The sequence below is a fragment of the Clytia hemisphaerica genome, unplaced genomic scaffold (assembly GCF_902728285.1).
Source record: "Clytia hemisphaerica strain Z4C2 unplaced genomic scaffold, Clytia hemisphaerica genome assembly, whole genome shotgun sequence".
In the NCBI taxonomy this organism is placed as follows: Eukaryota; Metazoa; Cnidaria; class Hydrozoa; order Leptothecata; family Clytiidae; genus Clytia; species Clytia hemisphaerica.
Window position 1 is genome coordinate 843,446 of NW_027103394.1, and position 14,503 is coordinate 857,948.

The following is a 14,503-nucleotide window of genomic DNA, read 5'->3' on the forward strand; positions in this document are numbered from 1 at the left end:
TGACAATCAAACTCTAAACTTTTGGTCTTTTCAACTTGTTCATGTCTTCACCTTTCTGATACACCTCCATCAACCACCATTAGTGCTCTTAAACGACCTTTGTAAACCACACTTAATGTAATACTGTGGTTTTTGCTGCTAATTGCCAGCAAATTCAACGTAGTCTCAAAGTTCATCTATGGACGTTGTGAACATTAGATAAACGTTGAAACAACGTTGTGTGTTTGCTGTGGTTACGCTAATTGCCAGAGATTTCAACATTGTATCATCGTTTATCTAAGGTTATATGGAGGTGGTGAACATTACATAAATGTTGAAAAAACGTTGCGCTGTCTGCTGTGGTTATTGCTAGTTTCCAGTGTGTTCAACTTTGTTGCAAAGTTCATCTAGCGTTACATGGGCGTTTTGAGTATGACATAAGCGTTGAAACAATGTTGCGTACCAACTTTGGTTACTGCTAATTACCAGTGGTTTCTGTTCCAAGTCAGATTTCGTATAAAAGGTTGAATGTACATAGTCTGATCAATCATATCTTATTTTGCGGAGAATTAACCAAAGCTTAAAGTGAATAAGAGCGACAATTCCTTCATAGTTGAAACAGCATTTGGTTTTTGAAGTATTTGAATTCCACAGATAGTAGATAATTCCGTTATAATTGGAATAGCTTGGATTATTGAATTATATTTGGTAGAAATTTGATATTTTGGTATCAAAATGTACTGTTTGATGTGTACTCTTGTCGTATTGACGATAGCTGGAACCTCCCATGCTGTCAGTCCAGTGTATGAGTTGTGTAAAGATAAGAATGCAGGAAGTAAGTAGAAAATTTAGGTTCGTATTGTCAACCCAAAAAATACCAGCGTTTTGATTGGTTGATAGCAGATATTTGCGTTATTTCATATTTCTCTATTTCTCCCCTGGGTGATGTTACAGCACCCAGCAACGGTGCACAATGCTGCAGGTTTAACCACCAGCCATCAGGTCATACCAAAGATTTCAAAAATTTTACTTGATGGTTCTCTGCTCAATGTTCAGCGACAAAATTACGGATCAAGGGTAAGTGGAGAAATGCAGGGAAAGGAGTGGCGCCCTCCTCGACTAAATTTCAAAAATGGCACTTGATGCCTCTCTGCTTGATGCTCAGCAACTATTAATATGAATTAACAGTAAGTGGGGAAATGTAGGGAAAGGAGTGGTGGAGAATCTTCGATTAGACAGCTAAAGTAATGGGAGCCTTCGGGTCGTCCTCGACTACGGTCGCAAACTTACTTTACTAAGTGTTACATATTCCCCACTTTCAGCTGCCAAAGTCGATGAAATCTCCATCGACCCTTGCGAAGATCCCAAACAATGTGTTTTCAATGGTGGTCAAAAAGTTTCTGTTAAACTTTCTTTTACACCTACATCCAGACACGAAAAAATCACCACCGAAGTTTATGGGATGGTACAAAGTCCGATATTAGGTAAGCTTTGAAATGTTTTAGCATAGATATATTTTTTGCTAAATTTTCTAATTTTTGCGGAACGTGCGTTTGAATTTTTCAGATTTTTGGCTAAACTGGATTCATTTTGAAAGCTATTGTGCCGACAAATTTTTATTTTTCAAGGCATTTTTCCTTAAAAAAATTTTTCTTTAGGTGAAATCACAGTGCCAGCACCTTCAGTTGGATGTCGAGATGCATGTCAAAAAGGGTGTGGTGTATCATGCCCACTTCTTCCGAATAAACAACAACATTTAACGCTACTGTTCGATGTAGAAAAGCATTGGCCTCAGGTGAGTTGAGTGATGACCGAGCGAGTCTAAAGCGATAGCGCCACAAACCGATGATTCCAGGTCCAAATTTCACTTCTACGTATATTCCATGCGCTTACATATCTGAAGCAAGTTGATCCTGGAACCCGTAAGACCATGTTGAGACGTTACTGTTCTGTTCCGCTCCGAAACAAAACGGTTCCGAAACAAGTGCGAACGTCAAAATTCGAAACGTCAAAAAAGAAGACGTTACACAGCAAAACAGATTAAAACGGTTTCGCTCCACTATTTTCATTGGAACGGAACTGCTCCTTTTTCTTGCTCCGAAACGTTCCAAAACTAATATGAACACTCTCGATCCGTAACGAAAATCACACCGGAGCGAAACGGAACCGTAACGTCTGAACATGGTCTAAAACAATCGAAACACTTTCTAAAAGCAGTCGATTTGAAAACAACATATGTGTGAAAAAATGGGTTTTGAAAATCGACCCTTGCAGTGTGGAGAAAAGATGGCCGGATTTAAGCATATAATAGGTCCCAGGTCTTTCTTCTACACCCCCTTCTCATAGATTTTTTCAGCCAGTGGGGGTAAGAATTACGAACTGAAACTCGATGGGGATTGTTATTCTCATATTTTCATTGGGCTGGGGATATAAATCCCATTGTTTTCAAATCAGAAAATTCAATGGGGATGGGAAAATAGTAAACATTTTGCAGTGTGGATTGGTCTACTTGTTCATGTTCAATGTGGACAAAAATTGGAGTATAATTTTCAACTGGGGACGATATTTTGGCCAATTTTTCCAGTGGGAAGGGGTCCCAGTGGGTCTGTGAGAAGGGGGTTCTTCTTCACTCCTATAACGAGTTTCAGGCCATCTCTGCATGTGATTAACTATTAGGTCAATAATTTATTTTTCCCCTTTTTTTACAGATCGAAGGGCGAGTTGGTATTCAACTCAAAGATTCGAAGACTAATGAAGCACTCGTTTGTCTGTCGTTCAATGTAAAACTTTCTTAAAATTACTCACAAGAACCAACGAAAGATATGATTTATTTAATGAAACAACCGTTCGATTGAGTTTTTCTTCGTTTGACGCTGTACGCTGCCCTAGACCAAGCCTTTATTTAGTACTCGGGAGGGGGGGTACTAGGTTTGCGAGATGACGGGTATTTCCTAGCCACAGTTCGAAAATTAAGCCTTAAAGAATCTGAATCTCGAAAATTGTGTCCATTATTTGACGTTTTCACCACCCTTAAAAGCAGAGACTATTTCCACTAAAATTCAGCTAAAATTGGAGGGAGTCAATTTTTTATTTTTGTAATTTTGTAGCCCTTACAGAGACTCACTTTTGCTTTCCAATGATTTTTGTACCTCTTTGTCCTTTTGATGGACTCTCGATGGCGTGAAAAAGGAACCCTCGTAGCTCACACATACCCTCGGCACATTTTACCTAGGTGCCCCCTCCGGGGGTGTGCATAAATGACGTCTAGTCGGTCTATCCTTTTTGACAAATGAACAACAAAAATGTGGAAATATTCAATTTTTTCTTTTGAAATCAAAAAACTCCAAACTGGCATAAAGGGTTGTTTGCAGCTTAAAAAGATGGTTTTACACTAAGGTATTTTGATACTCATTCAAAACCTTCTCGGTTTATGCCCTTTTAATAAACTCAAGTGATCAGGAGTGAAAGCCTTTAGTTTGGATATTGGTATATTGCCGCTAATTTCAAACATAGATTTGCTTGTAGACCTCCTGTTACTCTTTTAAGCCTATTTCTCGACCAACAAATCAAATTTACCTGAAATTTCGCACAAAGATATAAATATGAATTTTTGAGAAACCCTTAAAATTTCGAAGTGTTTAACAAAAATACGTCATAATATTAGCATTTGAAGACGTAAAGTTTTTTGGGACACGTGGTCACCATGTCACGTCACTCGGACTGGAATACCTTACGTATAACTTAACTTACGTAACGTAGTGTTGTATATCTACGGATTTGAGTTTTACTGTCTTTTAATTGTCCATTGTATAAAACATTTTTGAATTTTTCTTTTAGTTCGCAAATTGAAAAACTTTTTTATTTCACTGAGGGTGTTAACTGGAAAGGCTGACGAAACGTCTGAAAAAAATTGATTGAGAAAAAATCAACATGTTGTTGCTTTCATTTATCTCTATTTTATATCTACGGATATGAATTTCGATATCGGTCTTTTTCCAGACAAGACTTTGAAAAGTTTAACCTTCAAGAAGGCGTGACTTGCCAACATCTCAGACAACATCGCAAAACTAACACATTTATTTAATCGGATGAAAACGGACATACTAAGAAACACTTTATAGGAGGTTCGAAAATAACTTGTATAACTTGGAAATAAAGAAAAAGTATTTTGGAACTTTGGGCTGAATATAGCTTATGGGAAAGGACACATTATACCCTCATTTATTAATTTTGCACAAAATTTTCGAGAACGAGTTCCAGGTCCACGGTCCAATTCTCGAAATTTTAGCAGTACACTCCTCTGTCGATAAGCATGGGTAATATCTTCGGGCTCCGCATTTCACAACTACTGATTAAACTTGCTTTTTTTAATTTTGATAAGGCGTCCATTTACACTTAATAGCGCAATATAAAATGCCATAATAATGATATGACTGAATTCCAGGCTAGGCCTGGAAGCGTTATTCTTACATACTTAGTTCTTATATATATAAAATAAAATGTATGAGTTAATGAGACTAGGACAAAGAGTGAGAACTTTAGGTTATGTGTCTCATAAAGTATAGCGTGCGCTTTGGAAAATTTGATAATCTCTTGTCGTGTCCTCTCTTCCTTCTTAAAGCTAACATTTGCGTGACCTGTTGAGATTTCCGTTCTTAAGAAGGAAAGTAAGGTAAAAAACACCTCAGAGGGAGAGTAAAATTCAGCCTTAAATTCCTTATAAAGTTAACTCGAACACTCCCTAGTAGAGGCTGTTGTATTTTTGATCTCTGTACAAGAGCAGTGTGATGAAGAGTGAATTATTAAGAAAATATGCTTTATAAGGATATCGAGGACACTTCTTCACAGGGGTTCAGGGTTTAAAACGGAAATCAAACGGAAGGAACGATTTATTTTTCCTGTTTTATAACGTTTCATGCTGACCTTTGAAACAGCCGGTGTGTCAAAAATCATATTTTCACCGCTTGTAAAGGCAAATAAATTTGCGACCATTTTGGTAGGTTGTGTGAGATAAGAATTTGTTAAAATATTGAATACCAAATAAAGCGTGAGATCAGTTCACCATTACTGTTATTGGTGGAATTAGGAGTTTGGATTTTTCTAATCGGAAGTTTTTTTGGAATTAGAACATTCATTAGCATATTGTTCAAAAAAAAACTCAAGGTAAGATTTGATTTAGTGAGCATACAGCTGAAACTAAAGAGTTGAAATTTTAGATTCTATATTTTTGCTAAAAATTGGCAAGTAACTGCAGTAGCGCTCTCAGAGGTGTCGGAAAATTTATGATTTTTATGACAAAGCAATTATTTATTTATAACATTAAAAGGTAATTACTTCGTAACAAAATTGTGCTCTCCTACACAAATTATCCCTGAAAACACTACTGGTGACATGATTCATATTTCAAACTCCAGCAGCACGTTCCGCAAAGACAAATACCCCTTTGGTAGGAAAAGTGGCAAATGGGTCTAGATTCTTGAGATTTTTATATAGATACAAGTGATTAAAAATTGATTACTGTATGCTTGATTTGTCTTTTCATGTGTATGTCAGATGGAAATGGTTATTCAGGTGTGCCGCATTGGGTCGCGATGGATGTGTACTAAGTGGCAGCTTTTACACTAGGCTTGGATAGTGGTAGTATTCGAGCATTTGTTTTGAACTATTTCCATCGATGATCTTTACTATTGATTTTGTCGTATATATATATTTTTTGGATTGATTTGCTAGTTTTGGGTTCAGTTGTTAAACTTTTTCTTTTATAAAGGTGGTTTTTGGCCTTCATTTTAACAGCTCTGTATTGCTTTCTTCATGTTTTCAATTCAGAATGACTTTCGACATCGAATCCATCACTTCACAACAAAAACTCAACAAACGAAAATCAGAAAAGGTTCTCAAAGAACTCTCATTTCATAATGGACGTAATTTACTGACCATGTTCCCCCTTGAATTCGTTGAGCAGAACAAAAGCGATAGAGAGGATACGCTGGTCTTGGTTTTTCAATGCAGCAAGAAGGTCTCAAAAGATATATCCGGTAAATATTAGTTCACTACCAAGATTTACTTACTTGATTGGGATAAATTTTTGCGGGATTAAATTTCGCGGTTTAGCTCATCCGCGAAATTTTAAGATTTTGTGCGGACTTAATTTCGCGGATGGCATTATCAGGAGACAATATTTTCATGATTTTTCGTCTTTTTACTGCCAAATTATGCGTACTGGTTGTTGAAATATGCATTAAAGCGCTTCTTTGATACCAAACTATTTTAAAAGTAATTATCTGACATTTTTGAGTTTTGTTCAATAAAATTTCGCGGATATTTTTTGATTGCATAGAATTTGACTGTAGAGTTTATTTAAAAATCTGGCACGCTGAAAAAAAGATTCTGAAACAGCTTTCCAGCGAACCCAAACCTCTCCCAGCCGGCACACAACGTTGTTTCAACGTTCATCTAACGTTATATGGACGTTGTGAACGTTAGATAAACGTTGAAAGAACGTTGTGTGCCAGCTGGGCTCAGACCTTCTCTGCATTACCCAAAGTCGACAGAATTCAGTTTTAAGTTGCATTTTATCAACGTCGAAACAGCGTTGTGTGCCAGCTGGGTTTTATCAACTTTTACGGTATAGGAAAATTTTACATAATGTTTTTTAAAATCTAAAATACCCTTTTGCAATACCACGTTTCAGGATATCTGAGTACAGCTGCGGACCAGAGGAGAAGATCAACATTGAGTCGAGCGCTAGATTTACAAGAGCAGATCAAAGAAGCAGAATTTTCAGAAAAACAGCCTTTTAATGGAGAAGAGGTAAAAGAGATTTAAATACTCTACTTAAGTACTCTAAGGTTTCTAATAGTAGGAAGTTTTAAATAAAAAGGGGTTGGAATTTGTACCTCTAGAAAACCTCAAAATAAGGTACCTTAAAGGAAGAAATTTTGGCGGAAAGAAAATTTTGGCGGATTTGGCGGATTTGACTGAAATCCGGCAAATTAAGTTCCCGCCAAAATTTCTTTTTTCCGCCATCCGCCAAATTAAATTCCCGTCAAATTAAACATTTTGAAAATAATATGATCTCTTTTAAGGTGTTGTTGCTATTTTTTCGCTGTTTTGACGCCATCTTAAGGTTAAATTTTTAAGCGACCGCCAAAATAAATTCCCGCCAAATTTAGTTTTTTCGTCCATCCGCCAAATTAAATTCCCTCTGAAAAAACTTTTTTGGCCATCCGCCAAATTAAATTCCCGCCAAAATTTCTTCCTTTAAGGTAATTATAAGCTAAAGCTAGGCTATTTAGAGCAATTTAACTTGTGACAGCTGGTAAGGATATTTAATAAAACAGGAGTGGGCAACCTAATAAGAACGACAATTTTTTGAAAATTAATCAGCGGGGGAGACGTTTATTCGGAACCTAGAGAGTAGTCAAGTGGTTTAAGGCATCTGCACGATAGTCCAGGAGCAGTTCACTATTCCAAGCCCTATTCCTTCTGATTTCGTGAATTTCTTAGTTGGATAACCGAGATGTCTGAGCGTGGACCTGCGCAAACAATGAATGAAAAGATTATCTGAAAGTCTTAGATTTGTGGTAAAATATCGATTCTATCCATCTATAGGAAGCACCAAGCACCGTGGTAGGAGGGTCCCCAGAGAATGAACAACCACTTGAGACAAATGGTTCTTGCGTTGATCAGCTGCAGTCAGTGATTTCTCAAGATTTGAAATCAAATATTTCAAACATTGAAGACAACAAAACAGAAGGAAAATCGTTTGACGAAGACAATCAAAAGGAAATAAATTCAAATCCAAGGAAACAGAAACGAGAGGAAGCAAGTCAAGGTTCAACAACTCAGAGTACATATGAAAACTTTCCGAGTCCGACAAAAGACCAGGAAAAGTCTTCAAGTCCAGTGCAAAAGTTCGAAGAAAAATCTTCAAGCTTGACCCCAAACCAAAATCAAAAGTCAAAAGAGAAGTCGCTTAGCCTGAATAGAGATCTAGAAGAAAAGCTCTTCAGTTCCAATGAAATCGAAGAGGAAACACTTTTGACCCCAACCCAAGATTCAGAGAAAACATCTTTTAGTCCAGCCCAAGACACAGAGAAAATGCCTTCTAGTCCAACCCAAGACTCAGAGAAAACGCCTTCTAGCCCAGCCCAAGATTCAGAGAAAACGCCTTCTAGTCCAACGGAAGACTCAGAGAAAGCACCGTCCAGTCCCGCTCAAGACACAGAGAAAATTCCTTCTATTCCAATCGAAGACACAGAGAAAACACCTTCTAGTCTAACCCAAGATTCAGAGAAAACGCCTTCTAGTCCAACCCAAGATTCAGAGAAAATGCCTTCTAGTCCAACTCAAGATTCAGAGAAAATGCCTTCAAGCTTCATTCAAGATTCAGAGGAAAAGCTCAAAAGCAAAAACCATAAGAAAAACGCCTTCAAATTAAAATTATCATCTTTCGAGAAAAGTATCGATGAATCAACCAGTCCATCTCAAAGCAGAGGAGAAAAATCTCCAAGCGAGGACAACAAAAACAAAACGTTCAAATTGAGGCAGTCATCGTTTGAGAAACAGAGTAGCTTTGAAGAAGCTTCTCTGAAAAGCCCCTCTAAGCTTTCAAATAAGGAGATGCTAGCTTCAAATCAGAAAAGAAAAGCCTTTAAACTTAAGCAATCATCTTTTGAAAAACAGGCAAGCTTCGACGAAACCAGGGCTGACTCGACCAAGAGGAATGATAGTTTCAAGCAAAAGAAATCGTCTTTTGAAAAACAGGCAAGCTTCGACGAAACCAGGGCTGACTCGACCAAGAGGAATGATAATTTCAAACAAAAGAAATCGTCTTTTGAGAAGCAGAGGAGCACTGATGAATTGAAATCACCAAACCAAACCTTACAATCTCCAGAAAAGCAAATGTTCTATTTTGGTTCAATAGAGAAACAAGGAAGTTTGGATGGACTGGGAATCTCTTCAATCCCGGTTGATGGCAATAAGGACAATACTGATAGTCCATTAACTCCAGAAGAATCCGAAAAAGCAGAAGAAATAAATCAATCCAATATCGAGACCAACATTAATGGTGATGAAGACATTCAAGAATCAAGTGTATCCGAGAATACAGAAAATGTTACCAGCCTGAACCGGAATTCTCAAATGTCTTCCAGACCTAGCAAAGATTCTCGAGAATCGCTTGAAAGTGCTACTTCGAAACCTCCAGCCAAAAGCCAAAAGATCAATGGTTTTAAACAATGGTCTTTCGAAAAACAAAATAGTTTTGAGGGAAGGAAATCAAAGAGTCCTACAACTTCACCAGACTGGCAAACAAAACGAAAGGGCTTTAAACAATGGTCTTTTGAGAAACACACCAGTATTGATTTGCAGAAGTCGCCAAGTCCAAGTCCAGATTGGCAGACGAAGAAAGGGGCCTTCAAGCAATGGTCGTTTGAGAAGCAAATCAGTTTAGATAAAGAAGGTACTAGTAATTAGATTATTTACTTGGATACGCGTTTTTTTTATAAGAAACGAAAAAATTTGGTTTAGGTTGGGTCGTTCTTAATTTTTCGCAATTTTCAGACTTAAATGCTCTTAAAATGGTTATAGAATCTGTTAAAATCAGCACTGTCTTGGCCCTCTCTGAAATCTGAGATTCAGATTGTTCTTAATTTGTTCTTAGCTTTTGGCTAAGCTTTTATAAAATTGTTCTTATAAAAAAAGCATGTAATATCAAAAAGAAAGTCTGTCACGCAACTCGAATATTCATATACAAATCAAATTTTGAGTAGATAAGACGTTTCTGAAGGTTTTGACCGGGGATTTTTATCCAAATTGGAATATTTTAGGGCTCGAACAACCAAAGTAGTTTTATCCGAGTTTACACGAACCCTGTGCAGCTTAAATTCCGAATTTATCATTAGGTTTTGAGAGTTATACTAATTTGTTTTGTATTCCGCTACAGAGCCGAAAAAAGATACCGAGACAATCGTAGTCAACGAACACAATCTAAACACAGATGCAAACATAGAGAAGTTTGAAACTCAATCCACTGAAACGGTGAAAAGTGTAAAACCTGAAAACCTACTTAACGACAAGCTTGATGGGACAAAGGAAGCTTCAATAAAAACTGAAGGAGAAACGCAGAAAGAAGGTAAGTTAAAAGTTCTGTCCAACTGGCACACAACGTCGTTTCAACGTTCATCTAACGTTCACAACGTCCATATAACGTTAGATGTACGTTGAAACGACGTTGTGTGCCAGCTGGGTGTTCTTATTATTCATAGGCTGAAATTAAATTGTACCCAATTTTTACTACTTTGACCCCTAAATTGCTTGAAATTGAGTAATTCTAGGTACATCGTTTTTCATAAATTTTTTCCTTATTTTTCGAGAATTTGGAGCCTCATTGTTTCTTATAAAAGAAAAAAGAGTGTATACAAGTTTTCGAAATTTATCTTGCTCGAAACTTTCTTGAGTACGTATATCGTAAGAATATTAGTTAAAAGATTTTCAAAGTAGATGGATAAGTCAAAGCTACCTCAAAGTTTTTTATTTCTTTGAAACTTTAGAAACAGAATACTCTTCAAGAAGCGAACAAAAAGTTGGAGACATCAAGAATGATGTTGCAGTTGATTTAGTTGAACAAAAGGTTGGTTTTCTAAAGTTATGTTATGGACTTGGAAACAACTCATTTCTTTGCTAGCCTCGCAGGTAGTTTAATGAATTTAATCGAAAAGACTTTTACCACTGTTATGATTTTTGATTCGCTGACTAATTTATTAAGTAAATCCTCTTCTGAGCAAAAAATCGTTCATCCTGCAATTACTCATTTTTGAAAGGGAAAACTTTGAATGTTTCTTCAAGTGAGTAAGTTTGTAATGGTGACCTGGAGGCTCCCTTTTCTTCACCCCTTTCCCTGGATTTCTCCATCTAACCTTGATCGGTTTCGTTAGTTGCTGAGCATCAAGCACCATTTTGGGAATATTTAGTATAACCCGGCTGGGAATCGAACCCACAACCTTGCGCACCGTAGCTGGATACACCGTACCTTCATGACCGGCTCACAAATGGGTCAGAAGTCACCACACCAGCGGGTTGGAAAGATGATAAAAAACAAGTTTCCAAAATTTGCCATTTTTCACATATCTCATCTCATTCAACTTTCAGAACACACAAAACCTCAAAGAAGATATCGTTCCGAAACGAAAACGGGAAAAATCGGTTTCATTTGACGACGAAGAAAGTAAACCCGATTCGGATTTACATCGACAAGACAGCGGTTTCACTACACCTGATGATGAGGAGTTTGTCTCATCAAAAAATGGTACAAATTATTTTATAAACGCAATCTTTATGAAGAACAAAAGGCTCAACATTTGTTTGACTAGCAAACTAGTCTGTTAATTAATCATGTCAGAGGGCGGGAACATAAAGGCGGCGGGCGTTTGCTAAAATAGGAGCTGCTCACGAGAACAATAGTCTGGCAGAATTAAAAGTTGACCTTGAAAAAAATTCCGCGTAAACTTTCTTGGTACCGTTGGAAACGGAATTTTATGAGGTTAAACATTCTCAGAGCCTCACGTCGAGGCCCTTGGGGAAAGAAATTGGTGAAAGAAAACATTAAAGACCCATTTTGAATATAAAATACCTTGAAAAGTGCTATCCTTGCAATGGTATCTGCCTTTTAAAACACTCAATGTATACCCCTGTCTCAAAAATCTGGGGGGGGATTTCCCAACAAACATTTCTGGAAACCACAATCAATTAAACAGTGTCATCCATCATATGAAATGGGTCAAGTGCAAAGCGATAGCGATAGCGCTGACTTTCAAAGACTTTGAATAGCTTTGATAGGTTTTTAGTATAGCTGATGACCAGTGTACTGCTCAAAAACGTATCTATTTTGGGGCAAAGAAGTACACTTCAGACTTGATTTTACCAAAAGTTTTCCCCAAGGGCCTCACTCATCATGAGGCTCTGAGTATGACAATCTACATAAAATTCCGCTTCCAACAGTACCAAGAAAGTTCACCCGGAATTTCTTTCTACGTTCACCCCTGTTTTATTGTATTTCGGCCAGACTACAAGCAAAAGTTGGTGAGAGAGTGCTTTCAGCCCTTGCCGCCGACAAAATTTCTTCCTATGCTTACCTAGCTCATGCGCTCACGTTCAACCTTAGAATAAATTGCAAAAAACTCACAAAAATTCATTTCAAATCCAAAGAGAGAAAAAGTTTTTGTGGCACACTCGGAATCTGATTTTTAAAAATCGTAAAACTTAAAGACTGACTCTCTCTAATTCGACGCTCTTTTAATCGATATGCTCCATTATTCGATAATATGGAAAATCACCTTCAACAAGAAACTCACATAATTGACGCTCTACTATGCAATAAGCTCCCTTACTCGATGAATATCTACTCTCAGGTTAATTTACTAATTACCAGAAAAAATAGAAAATATAACAAGCGGGGGGGGGGGGCGTTTATTCGTCACCTAAGAGTAATTTCACAATGAAAATTGAATTGAATATCTAGATTTTGTTCTTCTTATTCGTTCAAGGAATCCCTAAAACAGGAAGCACCAATGAAGAAATTTATGTTCAGGACGAAAGTCAATCGAAATATGGGAAAGATTACAATATCACCGAAGCCGAAACTTATGGTTCGAGATACTCCAATTCAGCAAAAAGTAGCTCTATCAGATACGGTGCTGGAATGGCGGATATGACGACGTCGGACGTCTCGTTGAAACCGCTCGTGTTGACCGAAACCGAACGAGCGTATATAAACGAAGCACGATCGTTTCACGGTCGTCAATGTCGGCGCCGACGGATTCGCCGAACGCGTGAAGAGGAAGGGGAGTATTTAGGATCGGATGACGTCATCACGAGAATAAGGGAGAAAACGCAAGCCCTTTTGGAAAGACAAAATAAGATGATGCGAAGCTATCAATTATATTAATCTAGATAAATCCGTAAAAAATTCACCTATTTCCTATTGGCAGATTCCTGTAAAAAAGTCACGAAAAAACGTCGAGTAAAGCTCTGATTGGCTGAAAGATGCTTAGATAAACATATTTTTTTTATCTAAATATACAAAGTATGAGGTACTTTAGGCGTACAAACTTTCGCGAGCAGAAACTTTCGCGCGGACGAAAAATTGCGAAATTCACGACATTTACTTTCGCGAATTTAACGGAAAAATATTTTTCGCGAGCATTAACTTTCGCGAATCAAGACGTAAAATTGAGTTTTTTCTGGTATTTTCACATGAAAAAATGGCTTAGAGGGACGAATACTTCTGGTATTGGCTTGAAACATTTGTCCTTTGACTTATTAGTCTTTTAGCAGGCTATAAAGTGCCATTAAAGTTACATTTTATTCAAAGTTTGAAGTTTTACAGATTTTATATTTTTTCAAGAATTTTTCGCGAGCATAAACTTTCGCGAATGGCCCTTCCTAGAATTTTTAAAGACATTTACTTTTGCAAAAAGGACCAAAACTCGCGAAAGTTTCTGCTCGCGAAAGTTTGTACGCCTAAAGTAATCTTTGCATGTCTTAGGCAATCAGAGCTTTACTCAACGTTTATTCGTGACTTTGTTACATGAATCTGCTAATCGGAAAACCATGTATTGGGCTATTCCCAAAAGTTTTGTCCCCCCCTGTGTTGATGATCTTTTTTGGCTCACCTTGATTATGTTTCCAAATTTTCAGGACCCTCTTGTATTTTTTCTCATTTTTTTTGGACTGTTTTGGACCACCCTGGACTTTCGACCCCATTTTACTGACCACCTTGAATTTTGAACCTCATTTTACTGACCACCAGACCACCCTAGACGTCACATCTCTTCAACATAGGGGATACAGACTATTTCTGGAATGCGCCAATATTTCCGAGCAAAGCTTACCTTGTTTTTAAAATATTGCTATATCAACAGATTCCAAGACGTATTCAAAAGAAGTTTACTGAATCTATTCTAAAGATTGAAGACAGTAAAGGCAAGTCGATGCATTTGAAGTAATTTATGAGTTCCCTTCAAGGTAAACTGAAAATCTGTAGGTTTTACCACAACATTGCATGTGTATTTAGTTTGTTTAGTTCATATTTATAGTTCATTGTCATTTTTTAGAAAATTTTTTCGAAACTAATTATATTCTTTTATACCAGACTGTCATCAAGCCACACTAATTAACAATAATAGCCTCGATTCCAACATGAATAAACAATATTAGCCTGGATATACAGCTTTTTTTAATTTTTGATGAATTGGTGTACCGCTGAATCTTCCTATAGTGATCTGTATTCGATTATCAGAAAGCAGCGTATGCGTACTTTGCTAACTTATTTTTTTTCTAGAGACTCTTATATTGGGCTCTTCCAGAAAATGTCCGTACATGGGGGGTGGAGGATATATTGTCCGGGGGTAGCGAAAAATCATCAAAACTTGCCTTGTTCGGGGGTAATTTGGTTTGTCCGGGGGAAATTTGGTTTGTCCGGGGGAGGCCAAAAGTCAGTTTGTCCGGGGGGTAAATCACTGAA

The 14,503-nt window shown here is 37.3% G+C and overlaps 2 protein-coding genes across 3 annotated transcripts; both read left to right on the top strand.

Moving 5' to 3' along the window:
- The first annotated feature begins 714 nt into the window (after positions 1 to 714).
- LOC136824948 (ecdysteroid-regulated 16 kDa protein-like) lies at positions 715 to 2,774 on the top strand. Its single transcript, XM_067080934.1, has 4 exons — positions 715 to 814; positions 1,302 to 1,463; positions 1,638 to 1,774; positions 2,688 to 2,774. The coding sequence occupies exons 1-4, from the start codon at positions 715 to 717 to the stop codon at positions 2,772 to 2,774; spliced, it is 486 nt and encodes a 161-aa protein (XP_066937035.1).
- Positions 2,775 to 4,891: 2,117 nt separating this feature from the next.
- On the top strand, positions 4,892 to 14,202 carry LOC136824894 (micronuclear linker histone polyprotein-like). Of its 2 annotated transcripts, XM_067080871.1 has the most exons (9): positions 4,892 to 5,142; positions 5,806 to 6,014; positions 6,671 to 6,789; positions 7,591 to 9,442; positions 9,926 to 10,114; positions 10,533 to 10,612; positions 11,131 to 11,287; positions 12,525 to 12,938; positions 13,902 to 14,202. In XM_067080871.1, exons 2-8 carry the CDS (start codon positions 5,807 to 5,809, stop codon positions 12,923 to 12,925), a joined length of 3,006 nt encoding a protein of 1,001 aa, XP_066936972.1. In that variant the 5' UTR covers positions 4,892 to 5,142; position 5,806; the 3' UTR covers positions 12,926 to 12,938; positions 13,902 to 14,202. The 2 variants fall into 2 exon arrangements, with proteins under 2 accessions (XP_066936972.1, XP_066936971.1); XM_067080870.1 differs by having other exon boundaries at positions 12,525 to 14,202.
- The last annotated feature ends 301 nt before the right edge of the window (positions 14,203 to 14,503 follow it).

Bases quoted from the DNA above. Each gene is read 5' to 3' on its own strand.
- LOC136824894 (XM_067080870.1), top strand. From the start codon at position 5,807: ATGACTTTCGACATCGAATCCATCACTTCACAACAAAAACTCAACAAA. The intron at 6,790-7,590 runs GTAAAAGAGATT...ATCCATCTATAG, and splicing joins AGCCTTTTAATGGAGAAGAG to GAAGCACCAAGCACCGTGGT. The intron at 11,288-12,524 runs GTACAAATTATT...TATTCGTTCAAG, and splicing joins GTTTGTCTCATCAAAAAATG to GAATCCCTAAAACAGGAAGC.
- LOC136824948 (XM_067080934.1), top strand. From the start codon at position 715: ATGTACTGTTTGATGTGTACTCTTGTCGTATTGACGATAGCTGGAACC. The intron at 1,464-1,637 runs GTAAGCTTTGAA...ATTTTTCTTTAG, and splicing joins GGTACAAAGTCCGATATTAG to GTGAAATCACAGTGCCAGCA. The intron at 1,775-2,687 runs GTGAGTTGAGTG...CTTTTTTTACAG, and splicing joins TAGAAAAGCATTGGCCTCAG to ATCGAAGGGCGAGTTGGTAT.